Source organism: Denticeps clupeoides, chromosome 8, assembly GCF_900700375.1.
Source record: "Denticeps clupeoides chromosome 8, fDenClu1.1, whole genome shotgun sequence".
Lineage (NCBI taxonomy): Eukaryota > Metazoa > Chordata > Actinopteri > Clupeiformes > Denticipitidae > Denticeps > Denticeps clupeoides.
The window spans coordinates 11,495,879-11,513,416 of NC_041714.1; the positions used below are offsets into that span (position 1 = coordinate 11,495,879).

Below are 17,538 nucleotides of genomic sequence, written 5' to 3' on the forward strand. Positions count from 1 at the left end.
ACTGGCCAAGCCAAGATCCCCTGGAAAAAAGTGGCTCAATAAGGATATTTTTGTACAGGAAAAGGAGAAATAATATTAATGAACAAGAATATAATGATATAAGAACACAATAATCGGCTACAACTATTGATGATTGAAGTGAATACTATTGATTGATTATAATTGTTATATTTGTACAACATTGAGTGGTGGTTAGCACTTGGAAGGGTGCAGATGGAAAGTAAAGACCTGGCCATCTGGTTTAAGATGATGGAAGAGGTGCTGTAGTACCACCCATGATAGAAGGCATAGAACATATAGCAGTACAACTCTATTGGCTATATTGCCCTGTTTATTGCTACAATGGATTATAGGGTGACAGAACTGGATAATGGAGCAATGGAAGGTGATCCTGGTCTAACATTTTAGACCAAGCTGTTGGGGTTCTGCTGGAAACCCTTTGATCTTGCATTCAGGGCCACTTACCCGTCTAAAGACTTTTGCAGACCAGAAAAACTACTTTAGATTAACAATATTACGTTTTTGCAAGAGAATATGTCTTGCTATAACTGTAGAAATTTTTAGAATATGAACGGCCCTTCAGGCTCAATTTCCAACATTTTAGTAGGACTTGGGTTGGGTCAGGCCTAACTTTACAGGCCTGATTACAGCTCTGCTTCAAGTTCCTCCATCTGATCAAGTATCTGAATTATCCATGAAACAAATCAGTAGGCAACATCTTCAGTCCATGCTTTCACAGATCGGATCGGTAGTGTTGGATCAGGGAATGTGGAAAATCTGAAGTGTTTAGTAAGTCACATGCTGCATTTGGCATGCATGGACGGATGAAGCCTCACCTTTGGGGAAGAGGTGACCAGATCCCTCCCCACTACAGCAGCCACTGCAGCAGGTCCAACAGGAGCCTTCTCTGGGGTAATCTTTGGTGAAGGGGCAACTGGCGTTGAGCTAGGTGGTGCAGGGGCCCTTCTCTTAGTGCTCTTCTCCAGGGTGCTGTGGGAAGGGGTAGAAGGTTGGGCAGGACTGGAGGTCTTGGGTTCATAAAAGGGATTGGATCTGGCAAAAGAAAGAGAAAAACATGGATGAGCATTTTCTTATGCTAAATATGTGTCAGTTTTGCATTCAGGTCCTCATGCTTATTCACACTTTGTGATCGTATGATTGGTTCACATTTAACAAAAACAAGCAGCTTGCATTATTATACATATGGAAGGATGAAATTGATACATGTTATATATACTTAAAATAAAATATGTATAATTCTACAATCAATTAAAACAACATATTAAATATGTCCTTGCGAACCGATTTGCAGAAAATCACACTTTCTAAAACATTACTTTTATAATTATTTAAATAGTCTCAAAAGAAAACTTTTCAGTCCAAATTTTTGTATGTATTAAAAATAAAATCCATCACCAAATCCCCTTTATCATGAGCAGAAGTTTCTAGTTTGACAGGCTTTCTGCAGGCAAAAAAAGAGCAACACAGAAGAATTGATCAATAAAATGCCTGGTTGGGTCACTGAGGCTCCAGGTGCTCTAGAGGTCACCTTGCCATGACCCCATCCTGAGCTCTGCTGTAGGAGCAGTGACAAGCAGAAAAACAGGGCCCCAGCAATCAATACCACTGCCTGTCTGACGGCCGGGCCCTCCTCTGCTGTGGCCCCATCACTCACCGGGGCCCCACATTACAAAGAAGAGAAAGCACAGAAAAGGCTGCCTAGGTATCTGGGTGAAAGAAAAGGTTAAAAGCACAGTGCCTCTAAACCCAGTCAAGAGAGGCAAGGAAAGGAGAGCCATACAATTTTTGTCTTTTTGTGTTAAAATAGATGTGGGTGACGCTCCATCAAAACAGAACAGTGCTTTGTCTTTGTGAAATCCTGTCCTGTGAGAAAGGAGCATAATGTTTTAGGCAAAAATCCAGCAAGAGCCCCATATCCTTCAGGCAGGGCTTTGGAAATTTTAATGGCACTCTGGACAAACAGTTGTCCCAATGGAAGGTTTTGGAAAGGGGAGTGGAGGGAATGGACAAGAGGAAATTCTGCTTGGAACCACAGCAGCCTTTATAATATTAAAAAAGTTTGCTCACCACTTTCCTAGTGGAGTTACAAGTGGTTCTCTCTCCCAGCGCTACATGCTCATTGTCCCCAGAAAAACCCAGCGCAAAACTTCTACAAAATTAGCCACATTCTGCACACTTAAGTGTTCGTGCACACAGAATGAGATATCTATGCAACAACGCTATGCACATTCTTTTTAATTGCTGTGGTGCAGCCAGGCGTATCTCTGTCACTTTGAAAACAATAAGGCAATCAGAGTGGGCTGGGGTGGGATGTGCAATGGTGTGTTTACAGCAGCAAATGAGCAAACTGTTTTTTTTTTTGTTTTTTTTTTTTATCTGTTATAGAGTCAGGGGAGACCATCTCTTCTTTTAGATGCAACAGGGGGAAAAATCATTTCAGGCACCATCCAAGACAAGGATTCAATTTGGTCTCATTCTAAAACCAATAGGAAATGGTTAGAGGTACATTAAAGCTACATTAGACTATCCTTGCATTTGCTAGATGTCAGTGTTTCATCTGTCTGTGGAAATCTCCAGTTAAATACATTACAGCTGTAGACCACTCATGAGCTTTACAGATGGGCATTTCATTAGGGCCTCCTTCACACAGATGTCTGAACCAGGCGTTTTTCTGGTGTTTGTGGTGTCAGGTGAGCATGCCCCCAACGCAAACCACTTTTCTGCTCATTGCAGCAAATCAAAGAGGCCACACAGGCGTTCAGCCCCAGCGTTCGGTTGGCTGCACATTCAGATAAACGCTGCATACAACGTTGTCAATTTCTGCCAAAAACCCAATGAGCATTAAAGTGTTAAACGGCATCAAGCAAACGTTGTTAAAACTCCAATTGAGTCCAGCTACAAAATGCAGCAAAAACACATACAGCCTTCAGAGGGCGTTCGTTTCAAAAGGCCCTGTGGACGAGGTCTATAACATATGGTGGTAGTAGCCTAGTGGGTAACACACTTGCCTATGAACCAGAAGACCCGGGTTCGAATCCCACTTACTACCATTGTGTCCCTGAGCAAGACACTTAACACTAAAATTGCTCCAGGGAGACTGTCCCTGTAACTACTGATTGTAAGTCGCTCTGGATAAGGGCGTCTGATAAATGCTGTAAATGTAAATGTAAATGTAAATATGTATTTCATAATGACAAAACCACTAGCAGGAGGACATCCCTGAATGCCTCAGAACTTACTCGTCAAGCTCCTCCTCATCGGTTTTGGAGACATCGGCATAGAGGTACTTGCTCATGTCCACAGGGTGCACACTCTTTTTCGCGCTGGGTTGGGGGGGCGTCCACTCAGGATGAGTTTCAGGCTCAGTCTCTGGCTCATCAAATGGGTTGGTGTTGCATGGGACCTCTGGGTCTGGATCATTGAAGGGGTTGTTGGGATCTTGGTTGTAGAACGACTCCTCTTCCTTTAGGCCGGACTGGACAATGGGTTGTGAAACCTGCTCTGTAGGATGTGCAAATGTTGTGAGAGGTTTCTCTGGGTCACAGGTTAAATGACAATGCTTCGTGTGATTAAAGTCTGAGGCCTTGCATTTGCATTCATCAGCAGCCAAGAGGTTCCATAAACACTGTTGAAGCTGTCTGGCTGTCTGTATTTTTGACATGTAGTGGATGACACTAATGTCCAAACACACATTTACACATTCACAATGAGTGACAGCAAAAAAAAAAGCCTCCGGGTGGATCACAGTTTTCTTTTGGTCACTGCACTTTAGGCAGCATGGATTTAAAACACATTTTCACCAATACCTGACACAGCAAAATAGACAAAAAAAAAAAAGCATTCTAATGGAGAAAAGATTACCCACTCTGCTAATAAGATCGAAGTGGGCTGACCCCTAAAGAGAGGTCAGGCAGAAATAGTTTTCCCCCCTTTACCTTTCTCCTCGTCAGGGTCCCCAAAAGGGTTGAGGTCAGTGGGGTCTTCTGGCTCCTCGAATGGATTGATGCTCATGTTGAGGGTCTCTTGATCATCCTCCTCCATGAAATTTAATTTGCTGATTAGCTCTGTGGAGATGACGCATTTCAAAAATTACTAAAATATATAGAGGAGGAAAAATGATCAAAAACAACAAATTCACAAAAGATGACAACTGAACAATCCATATGAGCAATGTCAAACACAAAAAACATACATAAAAAAGGTAAATACACCACAGTCTTTCAAAAATCTGCACTTTGGAGTGAACCACCTAAACAGTTGTGAAATAACCAGTGTATATGACTACTAGCAGAGATTTACCATCAAGTCATCAGCAGTATTTTCCTCAGTCATTAAGAAAACTCATCTCCATTGCGGTCTCCAATCCTCCAGAAGCCCCAGAGGTCTAGACACTCATGCATGGGGCACACAGCCACCTCCGCTCAGGGTGAAGTGCGGATGGGTGATAAGGCACCGTGGAATTTCTCCACTCATGGGGCACAGAGGCACTCTGACCCATATTAGGCCATTAGTGTGGTCAGCAAAACCAAGTGCACACCTTAAAAATCTCAAGAACGCAGGGTGAAAACCTAAGCATTTCCAAATATAAGGCAGGTCCCTATAATTGGTGGTTCTTAACTTGATTGTTCACAGAAAATTTGCTGACTACAGACCACAGAATAGTAATCCAGGATTTTGGCCAAACTGTCACCATGTCATTCTTTCTTCCTGAGGGGAATTGGGTTCACTACAAACTGCAGAGCCTTCAACTGAAGGAGGGAAGAGGGCAATATAGAACGTAGGTAAGGAAAAATGCAGCATGGGCTCAAAAAAATTAAAAAGTAAATAAATAAAAATTATTCAATAAAAATGAATTAGATTTCACTCAAAATATGCAAACACGACTGATCTGATAACACGACCACAGCACCAATGGTTTAGGGCATCAAAAAAGGGAAAGGGAATGAAAGAGAGAATGAAGAAACAGGGAATGTGAAGTGAAAGAGGGAACGAAGGCGAAAGTTCAAAGACCTTCAGAAGAACAGGCAGATTTAGCTGCTGGTTTATTTGCTTGCTTTAGGCAGTCCTCAGGCTCTCCGTCTAAGCTGCTGAGGGCATTCAGCTGGTTTACTATTTCTGCAAATAGAAGAGTGAGGAAAACGCACAAGAAAGGCCAACACCCAGACACAGCCAAAATTAATCATGGTCATACTGCACAGGGGAAAAAAACATGTATAAGAACATATTCACACGCATTCAATTTACCTGAGAGCATTGTATTTATATGACTTACATTTGCAGGAATGAGCAAATCAGGACTGCAGTACTACTGTCCTCCACTGAGCTACTAACAATCACAGTTGGCTCAGCAGACTGTTCTGAAATTTCAGTGCGTTATTCTAATAAGATTGGACCAGCAGTAAAACTGGAGAGAGAAAAATATATAGGGACCAACAAGTTTTCCCTCTCTTGAGTAACTGCAACAGATGCTCTGATGTTCACATCACTGTAAGTGTGGCATTGAGATTTAGCCCTGTTGCCCTACATTTACATCACAAGCAATGATAGTCACAAGTCATTTTATAGTTGAGCCAGCATCTGTCAGCGATGAGCAGCGGGATGTCTGCTGGCAGCACATTTTTGGCAGTGTGGGAATGCAAATAATTTGCTGAAGGCAATATCAATTTGGCCAATTAAACTAAATAGCCACTAAAACAGAGCACTAGATTATGTTAATGTAAGACACATAGAAACAAATAATACATGAAGGTTTTAAAAAGGTGTGAATATAACATAAAATCTTGCCAACAAAACCAGAATTCAAAATGGAATTGGGGCCACTACAATAATGCCCTAGTGAAAACTCCACAAATTCAAACAACTGTGTGTGTGGTATAAAATGTGGCAAGAAGGTGATTTACTTCTGGGCAATAATTTTATTTTTTGAGACAATACAGAAGAATTTCAACATAACACAGACATATTTCTTCACATATTTTCAGTTTTGACAGAAAACATTCCCATTTTCACATTTATCATAAAATTAATTGTTGGACAGGATTCCGGGAATGAGACCCGGCCCTTAAGGGCAACATCTCTTTCATGCAGATGATCCTTAAACACGCCTTCAACAGAAAAGAAAGTGTTAGACTAAACCTGGGAGGGAAGCCTAGATCACCTTTATAAATCCTCTCTCTTCCTTAACATTATTACACTGACTACACTTTTCCAGAACCCAGCTGGCTGCTTTGTATCCAAACATTGATCCCAACTGTTTAAGAAGGTACCACATCCCAGCCACAGTCAGTTATGCTTAGGCTGCCAAACACTTTCTGGACACTTTTCTGGATTTTTACACACCTTGTAACTACCGTGTTTGGTGCAACATTGAGTTTTATAAACATTCCAAGTACAGGTCATAGCGTTTGCTTTGCTTTTTTGCAGACCAACTTTCAAAACCTGTTTTTCTTGAATTTTTTTTTTTCCAACCATACACATCTGGTGGTGTATTGGGAGCAGTGCAAAATCATTTAATATTCTACTGCATAGGCCAGTAACTCAGTTATGATATGGTCAATATTGAACTGTGCCTTAGACAGTGATTGTCTGTTTATTGATTTATTGCATTATTGTAACCTGGTGTGTTGAACCAGACTGGAAATCATGTTGAAACTGAATATTGCATGATAATGCCACTTGGCAGAAGGCTCAGAGGACTCAGAACACTAAACATTGTGCAAAGCTGCTACATACTTACCCCCCAAAACTCAAAGGTCTTGCAGAGACAATGCTACAGTCAAGTAATTAATTCTGAGTGTCCGTGTCAAGAAACAAAAACATGATATTTGTATTTCTGTTTAAATACATTTTTAACATAAGCTTCAAAAATAGTATATGTATAAAAAAAAAATAATCCTCTCGGATAAGCTTGTTATGCATTTGAAGTCTGCTAGCAAAGAATATATAGGATTTGTAGTTTGGATCACATACAGCTGCTGGTCTATGAAACAATGACCCTACTTACACCACAGAGGATAGCATATGAATTATGAATAAATATAGCAATATAGCAACAGTATAGGTCTCCACATATGGTGACATATACATATAAAGGCACAACGACCAGCTTAATGTCAAGACTGCTTCTGAGCAGCTGGATTATCCCAAAGCAAAGCATCCCACACATGAAGCGCTAGGTGATGCGGAGCAAGCAAAGATGGGCAGGAGAGAAGGGAATAAAGAAGCATAGAAAATGCAAACAGAATAAGGCAAAGAAGCCAGATTCACTAAAACAAAAGCAAGGAAAACACTGACAAATCTGCCAGTTTAATTGCTTATTTGAGGAAAGGAAAGAAAAAACAGACAATTATGGCATACCAAAGTGTGAGCTGTCGTGACTGGCACCTTGTACTCTTAATTGCTATTTCTACACATTGACAGAAGAATGTAGCTGCTGAATATATCAAACACTAACCAGTGCCATCTTTAAAACCAGCCACTTCCTCAAAGCCCCTTAACATGTGCCACTCTAATGTAAACATCAATGTCACTGTTGGTTTTAACGTCGTGTCTGATCTTTGTACACCTTAAGTCCTCCTTAAGGGGGAAGTATTGTGTAAGAGCGAGGTCGATTATGTGGCTCCTCCCATTTTAAATTTTGTTTAATGTTCATCGAAACATAATTAAAGACCATGTTCTGGGCACACATATGCATATGCAACAACAAAAAAGGTAACTAGCTTCTCTTCAAGTGAATTAGTGAAGAAGGCCCACAGGCCCAGTTTGAAAACAGCAGCATTTAATTTTGTCACCTGTCTGATTAATGCTTTTCATAAACATACAAAAGCATGAACATTTATTAAGATTCATTGGAGTTTTTGTTTTTTTTTTTACCTGTGTTGGATAAAACAGTTAACAATTGGGCTAAAACAGAGACTGTACGACTATAAATACCCCTAATTATATTCACTTTAACATGGAGCCGGCGAGCCCAGTGGGTGATTGAGGTACACTGGCACTGCTACTTCCTCTCTTGGCACAGGCAGGGGGCACCAGTATGCGAGTGGGCCAGAGCCACATCCCACTAATGCCCAAAGAATGCTCTCAGGGGAGGCACTCTGTGCCCACATCCCTGTTCAGAACATCACCACGACCGGAGCGCGGCAGGACTGGTGCCAGTGCACATGCAATTCAGGCACCGTCTCCACCTGTTTTGGTTTGTTTTGATGCATCCACACAATAAGATGGCTAAATGTCATACACCCAGACTGCAACACCCAGGAATGCATAAAACATACAGCTGGGAGAACCGGAGTAGGGAGAGGGGGGGTCGGTTAAAACCACCCATGTTACTTGATCAAATCACTTGTTATAAATATTCAAATAACACCGTCTCGCCTGGGAGGCCCTCCTCACCTGTGATCTTGGCTGCCTTCTCCTCCTGGTTGACCCGGTTCTCCTCGTCCTCGTCATTCTCCTCCTCAAAGTCATCCAGGTTGCCAATGTCGGCCTGCTTCATGCTCATCAGGCTAGCCAGGCTCTGCATGTCCTCATCGCTGAGAGACAGAACCCCCCAAATAAATGTTAAACGCACCTGCATCTCCAGTAGTTTATGACCTTAAACACCTGCCATATCATGTCGGTGTGAATTTTTAGCCCTGCCGCTTTATCATTTTCAATATGCGTATGTTGCCCCCCTGGTGTATGGGATGTTTGTAGTGATCTCATTTACACCGAAAGTTGCCGCACTTCTATATCATAACCTCCCATTGTGTACGAGGAACAGGAAGAGAAGGCAAGAAGAGAGGGGGACGGAGGGAGAGGCATGCTCCTATAAACAATGTGCCCTTCATGCTCCCGCTCATGAGAAGCAGGGCAATAAGAACACACATTCCTGCCGCGGTTTTCACGACAGCCACCGGGAGATAACACCAGAGGATTACCGCTCTCCCTCGCTCTCCCTCTCTTTCTTTCTCTTCCTCTATCTTGCTCCTTCCACCCCCAAACCCCCTTCACTATCGTTTGCCGCTTCATGAATGCAATAAAGTCTTTTTTTAACAGCCTCGAAGCTTATTTGAACTTATGTAATGGGGTTTATTTGTGTGAGGGTGACATCATTCCCACGGGTTAAGAGGGGTTAGCCACTTCCACCCCCGAACTCCACAGCTACAAAGGCCAGGCTCTTTTGGGCCAGCGCGCTTCCCATATGAAACCCTTGCTGGCTTTATACGAAGCATGGCAAAAAAAGGCAGACAGAAAGCAAATGTGGATTTTGTGAATTGTCCCACTGAATGATATTTATTTACACTTCCAAGCCGTTGGCTGGAAACATTCGCTATCACTGCAGCTGCCATTCTTTATGTGATCTGGGTGTCAAAGTACATGATGCGCTGGGCAATCCTGTTTGTGTTGTGTTTACAACACAAACTCACACACGCACACACACCAATCCTTCTCCATTTCCCTTTCTGGCACCATAGTTAAGAAAGAGGCGATTTCTAAATTCTAAAGAGACAGACAGACACACACACCTAATCGAGTTAGAAATGTATTCATTGAAATGCACCTAACATAGCCTTCATTTTAGTGCAATCCGAATCAAGTGACAACAGTCCCTTTCAAAAACCTGTGTGTTAAAAATCTCAAGACAACGACACAAAAAAAGGAACTAAATGTGACGCCACTTAAAACACGTGGCAGTTTTGCAGGTTACATACACTTTTAAGAATTGCAGTATACTTGTTTGTTTGGAGCATTTCAAACACTGGGTAGTGCAGGCATGTTGGGAAGTCAATGTATTTTTGATTCAACCACAGTCTGCTTATGAAGATCTTTTATCTATGTGCGAACCGGTCATAAAACTGGTCATGCTGCTGAGAAGCTAAAAATCTTGAGAAATCTTGTAAAAATCTTAAAAAGAACTCAACAGACGGAAGGAACAGACAATTCACAAGAGAGGGAAATTGGAAGGCAAGACACTGGCAAAAGGGATAAGGGAGAAAATGAAAAAGAAAAGACAGAGGTGAGAGAATATGGCAATGATGAGAATGAAGGGATCATGAGTCCCCGGGGAGGGAAACGATGCTAACTTACGTTGCCTTGCCCTCCCTGAGGAAAATGCAGGAAAGAGAGAACTGCAATGTGGCCGACACCACTTTCTTGGACAGGGGCTTGAACTTGAGTTTGACGTCGGTTTGTGTAGGCATAGGGCTGGCGTACTGTTTCATGTTGATACTGCTGGTGGCCAAGGCTTTCCTCCGACCCGAGGGGGACTCCTGAAGAGTAAGAGAGCAAGAAAGCGGGTTCATGCATTGTGGCTGCACAATACACATTTCTGCCATATGCATTACTGAAATACAGCAAAATTACTGTGCCCATTTTGAAATGCAATAGAAAATATTTCTTAACAATATAAGGACATGTCAGGACAGCCTTCACAAGTACATGCTGGCACCAAACCCATGCCAAGGTGCCAAATAACGCTTTTATTCATTGGTGAGAGTAGATACAGGACAGATATGCAAAATATTTAAAGAAAAGCACTTAGAGATTACACAAATATAAGATCTTGCAGCCAAGTTGCAGCTTTGAGTTTATGCTCAGAGCCACTGGCAGAGAAGTCGAATCTACATATAAGCATGAGAACACAAAATTTGGAAACAATTGATTTGGATTCAGGTTGTAACGCCTAGAACGGATTAAAAAGGCATAACGGATGTTTGTGCTGTACGTGTAGGCATTCGCTACACAGGTCCCCTAACAAGATCTGCAGATGCTGATACCATGCAGAACATGAAGGAATATCCGCCTTCAAAAGCCTGTCAGTGTTGCAGAATCACCTACTTTCAAGTTGCATGGGTGTTAGGATTTATGACTTTAAAAAAGGGAAAATGTATGCATTGCGTGTAATTATATTTACAACTTATTGTATTATATACATATATAGCAGCAAACTGTCAAATTGTTTCCAAAACTTTTGACATGGTGTAACAGCAAAAACATGTCTGCATTTTACACTACTATCATCAGCATAGATATAATCCACAATACTGAACAAATACAATCAAATGGAATTTAATGAAATCAATATACAGACAACGTGAAAAGTAAAATAAAAGGATTCTTCTGAGCCTGGGCCTGATGGTCACTGGCGCCCCCTGTAGGATGCATGGAATGTTTTGCAGATACCAGCATAAAGGTACCAGAAACAAAGTAGTATAGACTACAGCATTTAATAACTATTTATCCCACATTATAAATTACCACTCAATAGTGATGCCTTTGAGAAATATGAGATGGAACATTCAGGATGGGAGAGAAACAGCTGGGTACCCACCCGAAAAAAGAAAAGAAAATTGTTTAGCCCTTCTTTCTACCTCGAGGCATTTCTCTGTTTGGTGTCAGCTTGTCGAGGATTTGCTCACGTGCTTGCTGTGTTGATATAGGGCACGTGCCCGTTTCCAGCTCCCTTCTCTCCTGTCACAGAAATGCCTCTTATTCATTCCCAGCACAACAAATCTCTCTTTGGGGAGGAACATTTCTCTTTCAATCAGCATGATCAGAAGGTTCTTTTGGTTTGTTTGTTTGCCGTTATTTTTTGTTCTGCAACACGCCTTGCTCATCTGTAATGGAGCAGCCAAGGAGCATTGGAAAGTCTCAGTCTCCCCCGTCTGAATGTGATAGTTTTCCTGGCCTGGACTCAACAAACAAGAAAAGGGGCTTTCGTTTCGGGCTGTGCCTGCAGTGTCTCATGATCAGGGGTCTTCTTATGTAGGCAATTTTTTTCTTTACACACACACACACACACACACACACACACACACACACACACACACACAATCCCCCCTGTAACAGTCAATCACTCAAGCTCTTTTCTTCCATTCAATCCATCTGAAAAAAAAAAAAAAAAAAACGGCTTGTATGAAGACTGGTGCAGGTTTGTAAATGGTCTGCAGATCTGCTTGTGCGTACAGGGCCCTGGAGGAAATGCAGGAGCGGAACAAGGTGGATTTTAACTCCCCTCATGAATATAACGGCATGCATTATGACTCTTTCGGCACTTTCTTATGCTCTATTGTCCTGGGAGATCGGTCCACAGAAATGTGTGGCGTTAAGTGCCACACCTCTAACATGGACACCCTCCCCCCAATACACAAGCCCCTCAGCTCCAGCACCTGGGGAGCACCGGTCCTCCTCCAGGCTCCCTGGCGCTCCCACTCCATCCTCATCCCAGGCTGGCATCAGTGCTCCCAAGGCAGGGTCAGCGGCGGAGGGTTCCAGTGTAATTTCCAGCAAGCTGCTACTTTTCACATCAGAGCAGATTAAAGAAAGGCAGGCTGGGAAATTAAAACTGGGCCACTTGAGACCCAATCACGGCAGTCGCTGGGGAGCACGGGAGTGTGCCAAGGGCACAGGGCATGTGCGGGCATCACACGGCCCAACTGGCGCCATTACCCGGGTGCGCCCACTTCAGAAAGATGGCTCCAAAGCTCCTTCAGTAAATGGGAATGACAAAACCACAGGAGGAGGAAGATGGAGAAGCGACGTACGAGATTCAAAAACGCTCATCGGCACAGGTACTTGACATTTGTGTTGACATTTGAGCCCCTGTTGAATCAGTGGGAAATATAGCATGTCATCCCAGAAGAATACAGTGTTCAAAACCCCTTCTTATCTGCAAGATTATGCAGTGGTATTATACAGAGCTAATAGTGCATGCAGATACTTTATGAATGAATTTCAAAATGCATCAAACACTTAAGAAGGATTTAGGTCCTCTCTGAAGAAATACTTAAGAATATGCAAATACCCCAAGAAGAATTAGGTTTAACAGATTTGACTAGCACAAACAATAAATGTGCTCTTTTCCCCGGCTGCCACTGTCAATCAGAAGACGAGATTAAGGTCCAAGGTTGTGACAATGTGTAAAATGAAAAGGGACAATAAGGCACGTTTAATTTATTACAGGGATATGACTATCAATACGCTCTCATTGTACCCTCAGAATTGCTAAATACCTCGCTCGAAGGGAGTCTGGGGGAGAGCAATGAAGCTGAACGCTGCCCCCTAGCAGACAGTCAGCATCACTGCAGAGTCTGAATTTTCAGTTTAAAAGATGCATCCTCAAGAAACAATCCAGAGTGTCTTTTCAGATGATGATTTTTTAAAGAGAAAGCACATCATACAAAATTTCAGTCTTCGCTATTAAGAGCTTCTATACACCTATAACTTTCTCTAAAAGCCAAATTCATTAACAGCTTTGCCCGTTTTACATTTCAAAAAGCGTGATCAACCCCCCTCTTCTAAACATGTACATAGTATCTGTATTTAAATGGACTCAAAGGTTACCTTAAAAAAAAAAAAGAAATAAAAGAGGGATTTTATGTTACTGGTCATTCAATCATCCCGTTCAAATATTCATCTGCATATTTTCTCTTCTTAATTTTCCAGAACCTAATATTAACAGATTCTCAGGGAAGAATCAGTGTGCTTATGCATTTAAAAAAATGGAGCGCTATGGATGTTTTCCCACAAAAGTCAATGTAACATTGCAATAAATAAATTAAACATAAATAAAATAAAGACAGATTTACAGGTATACAATTAGTTTGTGTGTATATGAAAAAGCATATGTGTGTTTGTGTGTGTGCGGGAGAGAGAGAGAGAGAGAGAGAGAGAGAGAGAGAGAGAGAGAGAGAGAGAGAGAGAGAGAGAGTAAAAGAAGCCTTCACAGGAGGTCGAAAGGAAGTGCAAGCTGCACTCACCCAGCATGAGGAGGGACATGAAAGACCCACATGGTGATGGGTAAGAGTCCCAATCTGCCTTGCACACTCCTGAATGCCCAGTCAGGGACTCTCAGACACTAATCGGCTGCTCTGCCTGTCAGCGTCCTCTCGCTCACTTTCTCAAGAGTTTTACTAGTACTGAATCTTCAACACAACATATCGAATTAAGACAATGTCACAGTAAAGCAGCCATGATAGACAGTGTTCACTCCAGGGCAGCCAAAGCAAACAAAGCTGCCATTTTGACACTCGAAAAAAGAAAACGTAATGATAGCAACTTTTGGAGAATTTATGCACAATTGAACTGAATTGTAATTTAATTAAGATAATTAATTCAAATAAAAATTTAAATATTAAGGTCAACAAAACAATCTCGGTTTAATAAAATTTGGGAGGTCTAGGTTTTGTATTTATCCACAGACAAATTGCTAAAAAATAAAAATCACACTAACAAATGTATATTTTTTTTAAATTTATCATTTGCCCTTCTGTTATCCACTCTAAATCACTCCAATTATTCCCACCATTTACAGTCAAACCTTCAGGCTGACCTTAACGACAGAGACTCATTTCCCCTCTCAACTCGAACACAGAGCAGTGCGCTGGGAGGGAGGGGTATCGGCTGGTGCTTCATCCACTTTAGGGAAGGAGGGCCAGCTGGCCCAGTATTGATCCACAGCTGCTCCCCTCGTGGGAGCCGGGGTCAGGCCAACAGGGGTCCAGGCTGCACCCTCCTCCCAAAAATGCCACTGTGTTTTGCTACTGCGGCAGGTCAAATACAAGTGTGCACACACACTTACCAAATACATATGCAAATTTGATGCAAAAGCTATGCGTTGTACTTAAAAAGATTAAGCAGGTGATTCTCCAATGAAAAGCTGTGTTCGTTTTCAGTCACTTCAGGATGACAGAAGGGCAGAGATCAAAAGCAGCCTGAGGTTATGAGAAGACACCAGCAACTGCTAACAATCAATTCTCATAATCAATGATCAGGAACTGCTCTAATCACCGTTCAGTTGAGTTCAGCAGCAATGCAGAGGAGCTGGTAAAGGCCTGGAGGCATGTTAAGCAGCCTAATCCTTCTGTCAGTCATCAACATCATAATATATTTATATTCAAAGCAGCTTTAGGAGCATTGTCTGTGTTTAGGATATGGTGCCAAAGATCGGTTGCACAGATAACCGGTAGACAAACATACGGCTTTCACAACTAAAAATGATTCTTGATTAGGTGGAGATGCTGGACTTATGACGAATGCAACCAACTGTCAGGTTTGTGTGTATTAGTCCTTCAAAATCCTATCAGCTATGCTTTTTATCAAACTTCCAGAGGCCTGAGTAAATATACAGGCCTAAAGATTAAGATCTGGCCAGTCGTCCTGTCACTGCCTGCAACATGGCAAACTGAGAAAGAGAGAGGAGAGGAAGACGAGTTGGGATTGGTGCGTGTACAGGTAAGTAGTGCAGATGAGCAAAAAGAGTGGTCTGCTTCAACACAAGCAAGCTGTGAACACACCTAGCTCAAATGATAGAACTATAACTACTCCTGCAGACACTTTACTTTTGATATAGGAAAACAACGTAAGTACAGATTGATTTTTTTACTGAACTGATTCAAATGAGCATCTTGATGCATGCTTCCAATGACACAGACTCTTTGCACAGCACTACGAATGAATATAGTGTTAGGCCAAAGATAGATAGGTAAATCAAATTTTCAAAGATATATAGGTAAAACAAGAAAGTATGACTATCTGTAACACTTGCACATGTGACCTTTTGATGTACGTAGGTTTAAAATAATCATCGGAATCCACCCATTTGAAAAACTTAATAAAAGACCATGATCTGGGCGAACAAAACAATTAATCATGAACAAAAATGGTACTTAGTTTCTCTTCAAGATACAGATAACTACCAAGGGGTTCTTTCTTGTTTCTGGAAATCCTGTAGATGCCTTACCTTACACTAGCAAACCAAAACTCCAAGCTTTGAGAATAGTACACTTGGACCAGATTCAAAATAGTGCCGTTAAACAAGAGACCATAGAAGAGAACAAACTATATTAACCAACCAACAAAGAGCCCAAGTGGAAAACGACAGAGGTCTTGTTGACAGAAATTGCCAGTAAAACATAATTTCCCCGTGCTCAATCTGATCGTTTTTTCTGAGGAGAAAACAGGGGGATGAATTTGCCCCACCACAAACTCATCTCAAAAAGACGTTGGCATGGCACAATGCCTAGCTCAAATTATGATGCCCGTTGCTCAATAGTAAATTGCTCTTTTCACAGACACATGCACTGCAGAAGATTATGACACCACTGATACTTCTGCCATTATTGAAGCGGGGGGTGCCATTATCTTGGGCAGGGGCAGTGGCGAGGGGGCTCTATTGTACCACAGACATGAAAGGCTGGCACAGGCATCAGAGCGAATAATATGTAAATAAAAATAATAATGGCATGAGTGATAATAAGAAGAAGAATGAAGGAGGCGCTCACAAAGCGGCCGCTACAATAGCAGCTGAAAAAGCGGTAGGGAGCAACCCTCAAGAAACAGACAGCAACATAATGGTGCCCATGCCAGCCTAATTCCTTCAGATATGAGCGAGGGAACGTGAGAGAGATTGCTCACAATAAGCTAAAAAAATGGCCTGTACTTTATATCACACCCAACCAGGGAAATGGCCTGACTCCTTCTAATAAACAGAGACAACTGGAAGACTGCATTTTCGCTATCTTTAAAATTACTGGTGTCTTCTCTGTTAACAAAATGATAGCACACAATTTGGACTGAAAAGGTTTGATAGCTTTCTTCAGGCGCTTGGAGGGATTTGAAAATAAATGTGTAAATTGTGAATATGACGTGCCTGGATCTGGACTTAGCACACATGTAGCACACATATGGTTGACCTCAGTTTTGAGGGAATAATCTGAATTAGCCCATAGGTAGCATTTATTAAAAAAAAAAACTATATGAGAAAAAACCTATTAGCATTAAAATATTATTACCCACTTATTTACAATTACAATGTATTTGCAATTGATTAAATGGAAAAAGACTGAATTAATATGATTTACAGAGATAACAAAAATTTCATTAATATTTAAATATTTCACTGAAAATGGATTAATAGTGTCCATCTGAAGAAGGATTCACCTACACAATGTAATAGGAATGATAAAGCTATCAATGAGCAATGGGAATAGGACATTGTCAGAAACTGGAATGCTGGCTTCCTCCCCAAAAGCTCTTGTATAAAGGCTGACTGCAGGAGGGAGGAGGAAAAAAAAAAAAAAGAGGAACGATTAGATATACAAGGAAGGGCTTAAAGGACTCTTAAAGGAAACAGGGACAGACTACACCGTGAAGTCTGTCGTGGCTTTGGTGCGGTTTGTTTCTGCTATAATATAACAGCAGTTGGTAACCAGAGCCGCTAGTGTCATGTAATGGGAGGCCGCAGAGACTTGAGTAGCCTTTCCAGGCAGCACGGAAAATGCAGTAATGTGGTAAAATGCAGATTAAAATAAAAGGTTAAAAGCATTTCTGGAACGCCCCAGCACTAGGGTCCAGTCCAAGACCCACTTGGAACGCAAAGAAGTCCTGTGTATGAACAGACAGGCCCCACAGGCCGAGTGGCGAGAGGAGTGAACTGGTGAGGGGTGTAATCTGATGCCGAATCCGGTCTCCTGCCGCACAGACTCAGTGGCTGCAGACGGATCTGTAACAGCGTGGCCATGTCGACACAACTTC

General features: G+C 41.9%; 1 protein-coding gene across 6 annotated transcripts in view; it reads right to left on the minus strand.

Moving 5' to 3' along the window:
• ehbp1 (EH domain binding protein 1) overlaps positions 1 to 17,538 on the minus strand; it is a 117,816-nt gene that overhangs the window by 66,789 nt on the left and 33,489 nt on the right. For 4 of the 6 annotated variants that reach the window (XM_028988476.1, XM_028988473.1, XM_028988474.1 and 1 more), the window contains 6 exons: positions 10,093 to 10,274; positions 8,416 to 8,555; positions 5,032 to 5,136; positions 3,957 to 4,085; positions 3,261 to 3,522; positions 837 to 1,053 (listed from right to left, as the gene is read on the minus strand). In XM_028988476.1, the coding sequence (XP_028844309.1) occupies positions 837 to 1,053; positions 3,261 to 3,522; positions 3,957 to 4,085; positions 5,032 to 5,136; positions 8,416 to 8,555; positions 10,093 to 10,274 (1,035 nt within the window). The remainder of the gene's footprint in view (positions 1 to 836; positions 1,054 to 3,260; positions 3,523 to 3,956; positions 4,086 to 5,031; positions 5,137 to 8,415; positions 8,556 to 10,092; positions 10,275 to 17,538) is intronic. The other 2 variants (XM_028988478.1, XM_028988475.1) reach the window with 1 other exon arrangement.